General features: G+C 42.5%; 1 protein-coding gene across 1 annotated transcript in view; it reads right to left on the reverse strand.

The window, feature by feature from the left end:
* Nucleotides 1-6,894: 6,894 nt before the first annotated feature.
* Nucleotides 6,895-12,214, reverse strand: part of RSU1 (Ras suppressor protein 1) — a 327,531-nt gene continuing 322,211 nt past the window's right edge. Inside the window, exon 8 of the mRNA XM_006894295.1 lies at nt 6,895-6,997. Coding sequence (XP_006894357.1) covers nt 6,895-6,997 — 103 coding nt within the window. The remainder of the gene's footprint in view (nt 6,998-12,214) is intronic.

Genomic DNA, 12,214 nt, shown 5'->3' on the forward strand with positions numbered 1-12,214 from the left:
ATTTACTGTCTCTGAAAACCTGTTGGAGGGTCAGTTATGGGTTGGCTTTGACTCAATGGCACACAAAAACAACAACAATGATGAATAGGTTGCTGTTAGATGCCATGGATCACTTCTGACTCATGGTGACCCCATGTCAAAAGAACGCTTGCTCATCTCAGAGAAACCTTCCTTTATATTCTTGCTGTGGGCCCTAGGAAAGTGGAATCCTCTCTGAGGTAAAATTTAATATAAAACAAGGATGTCCACTTGGTGAGAACTGTGACAAACTGCTCAACACAAAAAGTCCCTAAGTAAATGATATTATTGCTAAAACATTTGGAGAAAATTAAGCAAATTATCAAGTTCTATTATGCACAAAGTAAACGGAGCTATGAGGTGGTTGTTGTGTTATATACATATATATGTACTTGCTTATGGTGAAAAAAAATCTACATTTTCTTTTGAAATGAACTTGCATTGACAACACATTGGATTTTACATTCGACCTGAGCCTTTCTTCTGGATTCATAACAGGCTAGTTTGGGCTGCACAGATCTTTGAGTTCAAATTATTGCAGAAGTAATCAGTGATCACTTGAGGGAGGCCTTAAATTATCAAATGTTCAAAAAGTAAGTCACTCCAAAAGAAACAGAAAACTCGAGTAGAGGTTTGCTTCAACTTCTGCAGTGGTGAATGAACTGTCACCTGTAACAATACTCAGAGATCACTTTTCCCTTTATGGCTTTGAAAAAGTGGACTCGCGTTATGATGCAGAACACCCTTCAGGAATGTTTCAGAACCTCTCTTCTCTACTATTAACTTTATATTTTCCAAATTACAACAGTGTCAACTTTAACTCACCAGGTATTTGTTAAGCTCCTAACTTACACGAAGCCCTGGTGGCTTAGTGTAAGGAGTTGTGCCGCCAACCATGGTTCAAACCTACCAGCTGCTCCGTGGGAGAAAGACGGGCAATCTCTTCCTGCATGATTCACAGCCTCTGAAAACCTGCTGGAGGGTCAGCTGCTGGTTCTGACTCGAGGACACACATCACCTGTATACCGCACACCATTCTGGGTGCTGGACTTAAATAGTTGATTTTCATTCCTTGTGGCAGTTACAGTCTATAAAGTTACCATGATCACTGAAGTAGTGAATAATAAATTTTCCCCATGAAATTCAGTGCTAGGGACCTGGAAGCCCTAGTCACAACACAGCCAATCAACACATGATATGTGTATCTTTAAAGACACTGTTTAGTATGTGTTATTGTCTCATTAAGAAGCTCTAGTGCCTTAGTGTGTAACATGCTGTACCGGTAATCAAAGTGCTGTGTGTTTCCAGTGGTTCAAATCCAGAATCAAACAGCTGATATGAGGCAAAAAGATGGGCAATCTCCTCCCATTAAGATTCAGTCTCAGACATCTGACGGAACGGTCATGCATCAACACTGACTCGATGGGATAGCAGCATTATTTTGTTGTTGTTGTTGTTGGTTCACTGTATTGATCTCACAGTCAACAGATCTCTAACTCATACCTAAAAATCTTACCTATTAAGAGTCTGCCATGAGAAGCTGATGACTTTAAATATGCCTGCCTTTGGGGTGGCAGCACAGTTCCTTACTGTGAGGCAACCAGCAGTTAAGAACAAAAATGAAGAAAACATGACAGTACAAAGATTGTGAAAAGAGCACTTACTTTTACATGAGAGTTCAAATAAGAAGAGCACTACTTGTTCAACCTCAGCTGGAAACCAAGAAGTTTTTTACCATATTTGACATGTTCACAAATGACTATGGAAGTGCTAGTGTTGATCTAGGGGTTACAAATACACTTTAGTGAATCAGACAAATCCATAAATATAAAATCTAAAACTAATGACTGGATCAGCTAATGAAATAGACCAAGGGTCGGCAAACTTTTTCTGCCAAGGTACATACAGTAGTCATTTCTAGTTGTGTTCAGATTTTGACTTTATTTCTAAAAATTGGGAAACATCAGAATTTTCACCGTTAGTCAGTTTGAAGGTTCTTTATCTCATGAAGTCTATATTCTGAGGGTGGGAGACAGGAGACAAAGAATGCTGTGTGCCACCGAGTTGGAATCTACTCAAAGCTGATCTCCAGCAGTTTGTCAAAGGCAGTAAATTGCATGAGAGATTATCCATCCTTCTCCGGCAGAGCAACTGGTGGATTCGAATCACGTGCCTTTGGGTTTGCAAGACAGCTGGCTTCTTATCACTAGGCCATCAGACCTTCCTCACCACAGAGTAGAAATTGTTTATTCATATAGGGTAATCAGGATTGGTGGAAGATTCATCAACAACCTGCCTTATGCAGATGACACAACTCTGCTTGCTGAAACTGAGGAGGACCTGAAGCTCGCCCTACAAAGGTCAAGGACTGCAGCCATCAATATGGATTGAAGCTCAACATCAAGAAAACAAACACAGATTCTCAACACTGGGCCAATTGGCAGCATCAGGATGGTTGGTGAAGAGATTGTGATAGTTAACAGTTTTAGTTTACTTGGCTCCACAGTCAACACTCTTGGTAGCAGCAGCCAGGAAATCAAGAGACAAATTGCACTGGGAAAGTCAGCTGTGAGGACCTCTCAAGAGTACTGAAGAGCAACAATGTCAGGCTGGAGACGAAGGTGCGCCTGATCCAGGCTATGGTCTTCTCAATCACTTGTTATGTATTGGAGAGTTTTGGACAGTGACTAGGGATGATAGAAAGAGAATTGATGCCTTTGAGCTGTGGTGCTGGAGAAGAGTGTTGAATATACCATGGACTGCTAGGAGAACAAACAGGTTTGTCCTGGAGAGGGTGAAGCTGGAATGCTCCTTGGAGTCAAGGATTCTGAAGCTTCACCTGACATACTTTGGGCACGTTGCAAGGAGGAAGTGGTCCTTGGAGAGGGACATCATGTTTGGCAGAGTGGAGGGACAGCGCAGGAGAGGAAGACCCTCGATGAGATGGACTGATTCTGTGATTGGGGTGGTGAGGAGTGTGTTTGAGACAGCGAGGCTGGCACAGGATAGAATGGCGTTTAGGGCTCTTGTACATAGGGTCTCTACGAGTTGCAAGTGACTCGAAGGCACATAACAACAACAATAGGGTCATCTGACAGAGTTTCCTAAAAAAGTGGGAATTTTGTTTTGTTTTTAACAAAAACTTGAAGTGAGAGAATGTTATTTGGGAGGACAGTCTTTTAGGGACAAGAGCACCAACTTTCTGAGCTTGTATGTAGTGCAGGGTGGCTGGGGTAGAGCAAATAAGTAGAAAATGGTAGGAGGTAAAGGACAGAGGGCAGATCATGTAGACCTCGGCCACCGGTGACTCAGATTCATGCTGAGGCAAAGGAGACACCAGTGAAAAGTTCTAAGTGGAGGTGTGTACTGGTGTGTTGTGGTGTGCTGTGATCGGATGTGTTTCAAGAATCACAGATTTTAAGAGGTAAGGATGAAAATTCAAGGGAGAGGTTATTATAATAATCCAGGTGAGACAAGAGAGTGGTATGGGCCTGGGTGGAATAAATTAGTGAGACACCTTCAATTCTGCTATATTTTGAAGGTAGAACTTGTAGGATTCTTTTTTTTGTTTGTTTGTTTTGTTTTTTTAACAGATGTATGTGGGACATTTGATAATGATGAAGTTTTGTTAGAAACTTTTTAAAAAAGACAATCAGTCAGATTTTATAGTGTGCTTTGCTTTTAGATGATGATATTTTCTGGATTGCATAACAAAATAATATACAATTTTACTTAGGAAAAAATATGTATTTAATATATTTTGATTATAAAAGTATACATGCACATTATAGAAAAGACATTATAGTACAGAATAAACATAAAAAAGAAAATGAAAAAGTCATAATTCCCTATCATTTGTCAACCTTCACATTCAGCTCCATTTCCTTTTTTTCTCCCCATGAATACTCATTGTCAATGCAATATCCTTTTCGTACAACTGGGACCACTCATTATAGCTTCTCCCCTTCCCCAATATCACTTTTTTACTGAAAAGAAAGGATTCTATGATATGATTATTTCTCTTTACTCTTATTATTCATCAATTCTTAATGTTTTCTTAAAAGTCTATCATATATGGGCAGAAGGAGGGGTGAGTAAAGGAAAGGGGAAAGATCCGGTGTACAAAACTATGTATACAAACTTTTTAAGTAGACCAGTAAAATAAAAGTATTATTTTCTTAAAAAAGTCTATCATATGGGTATACTGTCATCCACTGAACCACTCTTTCATGGTGGACATCTGACTTTTCTCCAAGCTTCTGAATATATTAGGTACGTATATAACTCTATAAGGGTGACTGACTCTCCAACAAAGATCTTTGTATGCATCCCTGGTAAATTCTTTTGGGGAAATTACCAGAAATAACAATTCGGCAACATTGTACACAATTCTAAATCTTTACTTTTTAACTCAATATGCTACCACCTTTTTTTGGAAAGAAATGCATATTTCCAAGGGCAGTGTATAAGAATGTTTGGTCCACATTACTACTCACTCTATCACTTAATACTGCCTTAAAAAATATTACATATATTTTTTTCCTTACATGTTTGTTAGTTAGGCTGTGATTTTATTATTATTATCATTACTGCTACTAGTAGTGAAATCATATTTTATTTTCATGGTTCTTGATAGTATTTTCCTTATGATTATATATTGCCTGTATTTCTATCTAGAGTGATTAACTATTTTTTTTAAAATTACTCACAAGAGACCATACATAGGTTTATTTTACAAATTCATTGCTGTTGCTTTAAGCCTTTCTTAATTAACAACAGCATAGACATTCTTCTTCCAACTTCATAAGCCAAAAAAAATCCCCAAACTAACAGAACTCACGTTATCTATGGATAAGGCAAGTATTACAACTAGAAAAAGTAACCAGTTCTATCCTTAGAGGAGGTCTGGTGGCAGAGTGCACTGTATTGTACTACTAACTGAAAAGTTAATGGTTCAAATCTATCAGCTGCTCTAAGACAGAAAGATGGGCCTCTCCTCCTGTTAAGATTCACAGCCTCACAAACCGGGAGGGTTGCTATGAGTCAGACATGGCTTAATGGCAGTGGACTTGGTTTTTGGGCTTTACCCTGAAACAAGCCTGGAGATGCCTCTTTCACGGAGCGCTGGCGGCACACTAATTAATGGTTCCGTTGCTAACAGAAAGGTTGGAATGAACCCACCTTCCAGCAGCTTCATCTGTTTCTGCAAATATTACAGCATTGGAAAGCATACAGGGCAGTTCCTGACGGCAACTAACAACAACGTTCCAAAGAGAGAAGTTAACTGGAAAGGAGATGTTAAGTCCTTGCACAGTGGCCGCTCCAATCCAAATGCAAAGTCCACTATTTCCTCAGTAACCCAGGAGTATTTCTTCTGTTTTGATTCTGGTTTTTTACTTGAACATTGTCTTACTCTTTCTTGAAAGCTCAACTGTGAAAAAGACAGATGATGCCAGGAATGGGAGTGGGAGGGCAGTATCCTCCTATAATGTAATTTACTTTAATATGCCACATCTTTGTGTACCTTTAAAGGCAACATGTATTGGACTGAAAACCTAAGACAGGCTGCTCAAGTTCATCATCTGCTTCTCTTCTCGGACAAAGATGCACCGTTTCCGCCTGTGAATGTGACAGCCTGGGAAACCTGATGAATGGCCACTGAGTGGAATCTGGTTTTGACTGGATGGTAGGGGGTTCTGGTTGGGTTGTACACCTTTTGTGTTGAGGCATTAGGATGTTGGGAAGTTCTTTTTACAAAAAAAATCTTTGGCTTGGATTTATTTTCGTTCGCATCCATATTATACTCTTCATAGGAATGCAAACTGCCTATCACAGATGTTAAAACAATTGGGTGTTTGATGACTCTACAAGTGCAGTTTCTACACTGGGTGTGGTATATAGTGTGCACAATTAATTCACTTCCTTGGCATACTCAAGTCACTTAAGATGGACGCTTTGATAGGAGCAGATCTTCTGTGCTGCCAAAAAACATAGCTGAGGATTTATTTTATTTTTTTTCCCTCTCTCTCTCTTTCCAATCCATAGCACTTGACTATCAGACACTGGCAGAAGCTACAATTTCTTCAGCTAGCAAAGATGCTTTCCAAAATCTTCTGGCAGAATCTCCTGGAAATTTGTTTTTTCTGCTTCTTCCTAATTTAGAAAGCAAATTCAAAGAAAAGGAAAAAAAAAACAACACAACATACCCACTAAACTAACTTGATAAAATTCACATGAAAGGGAAGCAACTCTGATGTAGTTTTGCATTCATGGAAAGTCTGAGGGTTCTCTTTTCTACAACACTGGACTAGATCTCTTTCTGGAGGGAGGAAATGAAATAAAAATGCGTTGTCTCTCAAAATCGGATGGTTCTTTATTCTATGAAAGCTGCAAACATGGGGTAAAAGTTCAAAATTTTATTAAAATCATTTGTAAGTTAAATTAACAATATTTCTGTGGTGAAGGGTGACTTTTCAACAGAACATGACAAGTGAATAAACAGAAGGAGGAAAAGTCTTAACTGTGATATTTAAATGGTTACATGATTTTAATTATTCTTTGGATAATAAGCTGCTTTGTGATGTCTATTCAAGGAACTAAAGCCTATGCCTACTATGGAATTTGCAGGTGAATTAGAGCTTTGTTTCCTGCCTCTGACAATTTTAAGGAAACAATTGGAAATGGCTTTAAGAACTTATAAAAATCTACCACCTACCAAACAAGTTTAAAAGGTACAGTGGTGAGCACTAGAAAGAGGAGCGTGGAAAGGGTGAAGCATGTGTGCGCACACACACGTGGTACTGACTTGTGACACAGAGCGAGGGAAGCCAGGAGCCAAAGAGAGAGAAGGGCCCAGAGCCCAGTCCATGCGAAGCCCTATTTGTTCTTGGCTGCCAGGGGTTTCCGGCTGATCTTCTTTGATTTGTCATTATTCTTCTTTGGTGGTTCTGGGTTTGCCTGCATGTGTCGGCCATAGAGGCTAAAAAAGAAAAAAAAAAGAGAGAGAGAGAAGAAATCATGAGCTCTTCAACTAAAACAAGATAAGCTTCTATTGGTAGAGCTCTAAACAATGTACCAATCTCCAGAAATACTCGATAAGCCAAGAAACACACAAAAGGTCTCTTCTCTTTTCTCTAAGTCATACAGTGCAGTTAAGAACACGGACTTTTTTTCTCTTTCTCTCACACACACACATGCACACAGCATGTCGTGACGACCAATTCTGGACAAGTCTCCCGGAATTTCACACTCACTGGACAGGGTGTGAAAACAGCAAAGGAAGAGAGATCATTGTGATTGTAAGAACTGGTAATGCTCAGCCCAGCTGTTACAGGCTGCAGCTCGCTGCGTGTTTAAGGCAGCAATGACAAAAATCGGGTTGCACTGCAGAGATGGAGTGTCCGTTTAGTGAAAAGTGAGCATCGTGCCTGGCCCGAAAGCCCAGGGGCTGGATAATGTGACAAAGAGCAATGGTGTCACAGTCTGCTCCGGCTGCTCACACATGATTGATGATGCTGCGATGGCTACAACACATCACTGCCACATTAATAAGTACCGCTGATTAAATGTTGACAAAGTACCCTCCAATTACAGTGGCTGGCATTCGGAGCAAAGCTAAGCATGCTCCATGGCTGAGAGGATTTAACTGAACATCAGATAGTAATTAATTGATAATTTATGAGTAATTCTGATTAAACTAAATTAAAAGCCACACGAAAGTAAACACAGCTCAACCTTAGCTCTCCTTGTGCTGTAATTGTGTCTCTGCGAGAGGCCCATGGGGGTCTTGGTATCTCTACAGCACAGCAGTTATCCGACTCTGTGTTGCAGATGTCTTGTACAAACTGAACGAATGTTGACACAAAGATTAATTTCACTGTACAAGGTACCCCTTGTTACTAATCTCCCCTCTCAAGGAATTAACACCCTTTTTTGGTGCCCCTGGTTAAACTGGCAGTCACACATAGTGAGGCATTCTTTTATATCTACCATTGTTCTTGGTAACGTGGAAACTGTGGTTCACAGACTAAGCTGAAGGTCTGGTACATCGGAACTGTCTGACTGACAGACAGGGAAAGCTGCACACTAGGGCTTGATTTGAGAGGTCAAACCGTACTGTATGTTCTCCAGTCTGCCAAGTGTCTCCTCAGAAGCTACACTGGCAACTTCAACCAACAACAATAGGTCTCTGTGCCCAACCACCACCTGCCTGTTTGTTGGATTATGGTGGCCTGCCTGTGACTATGATGCTGGAAGCAATGCCACTGACATTTCAAAGACCAGCAGAATCACTCTATGGTGGACAGGTTTCAGTGTGACTTCTGGACTGAGAAAAATTAGGAAGTAAAGCCTAGAGATTTACTTTCAAGAATTAGCCGATGGAAACCTTACAGATCACAACAGATGTTGTCTAATATGAGCTTAGAGTCAGACGGACTGACACTGGCGGCACAATTACTGGGAGGCTGATGCAAGACTGGGGGGTTGGGTTCCTTCTGTTGTACGGAGGGTCTGTCTGAGTCCGAGCTGACTTGGTGGTACCTGACAACAGGCTGAGAGATGAACTCGCTGGGTCAGGAGGCACTACACACCTGCCACAACAATGGACGCAAACATTGCATTGATCATGGGAAGGTGAAGGACCAAGCCCCACGTTGTTTTGTTACACACAAAGGTTATCAGGACTTAGGGTCAACTTGCTGGCAACCAAGAGCAAAAGCTGAGTTCAGTTTATAATCCACGATTAGGGTTGGGCTAGAGATGGCCAGAAAACGGCAAGTGCCATCAGGTGAAGGGGAAGGGCATTCTCTTATATCAAGGAGGAATACGATAATCTAGATAAATGACACTACAGTCTGCAAGGTCTCTAAACTTCTACAGGCACTCAGGTGACTGGAGGATTCCTGCTTGCCTGGCAGTCCCTGACAGTGCCCTAATGGGGCTATGTGCTCCTTGGGCTTCTTCCTCCAAGAGAACAAGCAACCCAGAGAAACAGAAGTTTAAATCCTCACATGATCCCCTGCCCCACAAGGTATAAGGGATCATATATGCTTCCAAAGTCTATGCTTTCCTTTGATCTTTTGTCTGGGGGGGGGTGGTCCCAGGTAAAGAACTATTGTTCAAGCCTGTAGAGGAGTTCTGCAAGTCCAACTTTACGGCTGTAGACTTGTATCCCATGCACACCTCTCCTCCTGCATCTCTCCCAGATTCAACAACAAGGAGATGCATCTGTCATAAACCTCTCCTTAGCCCACCCAGTGTCAAACACACTTCTAATAACCCACAACGTTCCCCTCCTCCTGGACTCCCTCCCTTTCTTGGTGGCTTTGTTCCGCACACTGTTATAGGCAGGGAACTCCTGGTTCCCACACTCCTCTCACCTGGAAGAAAGAAAAGGTCTTCATATCCACTCTTTGCATTCACAAAGCGGCCTAGATTTTCAGTTACACAATATAGCGTCATGTACTTTTCCTTTATTTTCCAAGTGGTTGGCAGAAATGGTTTACACTTGTTTACACTGGTTTAAATGTTGGTACTTCAAAGCCAAGGTGTGTCAAACAGCAGAACGGGCTGGTGGTCTACTTCTGTAAAGATCACAGCCAAGAAAATTCTATGGAGCAGGTCTACCCTGTGGCATACAGGGTCCCCACGACTCGAGGGCAATGGGTCCTCTCCCCAAGGTAAAGAAAGAAATACAAGTTCTTATCCAAAAGTAACAACTACAAGGACAATAAGAAATACTACTGCACAGTTCATATATATGGAAAATAAACTATGGAGTCTTGCATGACTTACATGCTAGAAAAGTGGTACTGACAAAAATAAGAGATCAGTACTATGTGTAGAAATGTACAAAGAGGGAAGGGGCAGAGGTAGGGGGGCTGAGGGGTGGGGGGAATCTCAGGGATGCAGTTTGGTGGGTGGAGGGAGGAGGTTTGGGAAAGATCCAGTGGGGATCTAAACAGACAGGCTAACAGAGGACATAGGTCACGGGTGGTTACATTTATAAGGCACACTGTAAGGGGATGATCATATGAAGAACTGTGAATGAAGAAACGTGTGAAACACAATGGATGTGAATGAAACACAATGAATACAAATTCTGTATGCAAAACAATATGAAATAAAAATAATTGTAAAAAGAGGGAAATAAGAGACCAGAGGAAGGTGAAGAAAAGTAACATTTGATCTAAAGAACTACTAGTTGTTCTGTTCTGATTAGATGAAAGCTGAGGGAGTCAAGGAGGGGTTCACAAGAGGTAGGTATTTATCTGAGTTCTGATGGCATTCATTCAGGGAAGTCACCTCAGAAGAGGGGGCAAAATCTAGCTGGAACTCAACAGGACTCCTCACCTTTGAATAAATAGGGCATTCTAATGTTTCAAGTCCCATGTTTTCATGTCTAGACCCCACTCCTGGAGGCCTGGACTTCCTGGGACTACACAGCAAATCATCACAAAGGGCCAATGTGAGACAGCTCTGAACCGGAGGTCTCAATTCTGCTTTTGCCACTTACTAGCTGGTGCCTTTGGGCAAATGATTAGCAACCCTCACAACACTAAGCCTTGGTTTCTTCATCTGTAAAATAAGGTTGGCATTTCTTCCTTGCAGGGGGCTTGTGTGGTTAAATAAGGCCAGCAGCACAGCGAGCTGATAGAAGAGGCCAACGGATGCTTGCTGAAAGACAGGACTCATATGGGCTTAGAGTCAGAGTGATTATAAATAAAGATCACTATATAATTACCTTCCTTCTTATAGGGGTGGGTTGTTGAGTTCTTTTTTTTCTTCTTCTGAAAAATAACATAGTATTTTCTATCAACACTAATATTTCCAAACATCTCTGTAAGAAAGGTTTGGATCCTCTTTGAAGAAAGCAAACAAGGCCGAGCTAAACGCACTGGCCCACTTCCTCGGTGAGTCAGCGGCAGTGCGGGGATGCTGCTGGCCTCCGCTGTGCAGTCCTTTCAACTCCTCCAGCTGTGTGGGCAGGAGCGTCGGCACAGCGCTGAGCGGCTATTCCCATCTGGAGACGTGAGGGTGGCCTGGCAGAAGGCAGCAGCCCTGAGAGTCCAAAGTCTACCAGTCATTAGCTCTAGGGCTTTTTCCTAGCAAGTGGTTGACTGAATAATAATAATGGCCCCCAATGATGTTCATGTCCTAAGCCCCATACCCTGTGAACACATTTCCTTACAAGGCCACAGGCACTCTACCGCTGTGCTTAGATTAAGGATCTGAACAGGATGGGGAGGATCAGCCTGGATTCTCCAGGAAGCTTCAAGGGAATCATGAGCATCTTCATAAAAGGAGGCAGAGGTGTGAGAGTCAGAGAGGGGTTTGAAAATGATGGACTGCTAGATCTGAGGATGGAAAACAAACCACAGCCAAGGAAGCGCGCAGGCCCCAGGAGCTGGAAAGACCAGGAAATGGATCCCCTTGACTCCCATCCTCAGAACTTCCCGCAGAATGCAGTCCTGGTGACAACTTGTGTTGGGGTTTCTGATGTGCAGAACTGGAGGATACAGTGATGTGTGTGAAGCCGCCAGCCGCTGAGCTTGGGATGAAACGCACCAGCAGCAGAGAAGGGACACAAGAAGTGAGCCTCTGTGGGCCCGACAGGTCAGCTCACCAGTGAGCATCAGCTTCACATCAGCAGAAAACCAGTTTCTGGGGCAGCAACTCACTGAAAAGAAGGAAATAAAGCACAGTGTGTCCCTAAAGGTAAACTGGGGTGTCAGTTCTAACAAAAGCAGCAAGCCTCAGCAGGCAGTCTGTCCACAGCCCTTGGTCTGCGGGCTCCCATGACATGCCCTCCTTCCCTTCGCGCCTTACCGAACACAGCACCTCTCCATCTGCCTGCTCTTCTCCACCTCATCCCCTGGGCCCTGGCACAATTGGCCCTTCACAGGCAGCATGTCCCTTCTGTGCTAGCACTCTGCTCAGGCGTTACCGAGCCTGTGGTATCCTGCATGGTGGACCCCTTGAGAACCATCACAGGACTCCAACTCAACTCACTTGAGCAGACTGATCAGGCTAGGTTGGTTGAGGGATGCTGTGGTACCCTGTACAGTGGACCCTTATAAAAACATCGCAGGACTCCTTTCTCCATTCTACTTGGTTTAGAATGACTTGCCATCATGAGAAAGTTACTACCCTCTCACACTCTGATTGGTATGTTTTCAAAAGGAGGGTGGAAATT

Source organism: Elephantulus edwardii, unplaced genomic scaffold (genome assembly GCF_000299155.1).
Source record: "Elephantulus edwardii isolate Elephantulus edwardi_28Jun2011 unplaced genomic scaffold, EleEdw1.0 scaffold00139, whole genome shotgun sequence".
NCBI lineage: Eukaryota > Metazoa > Chordata > Mammalia > Macroscelidea > Macroscelididae > Elephantulus > Elephantulus edwardii.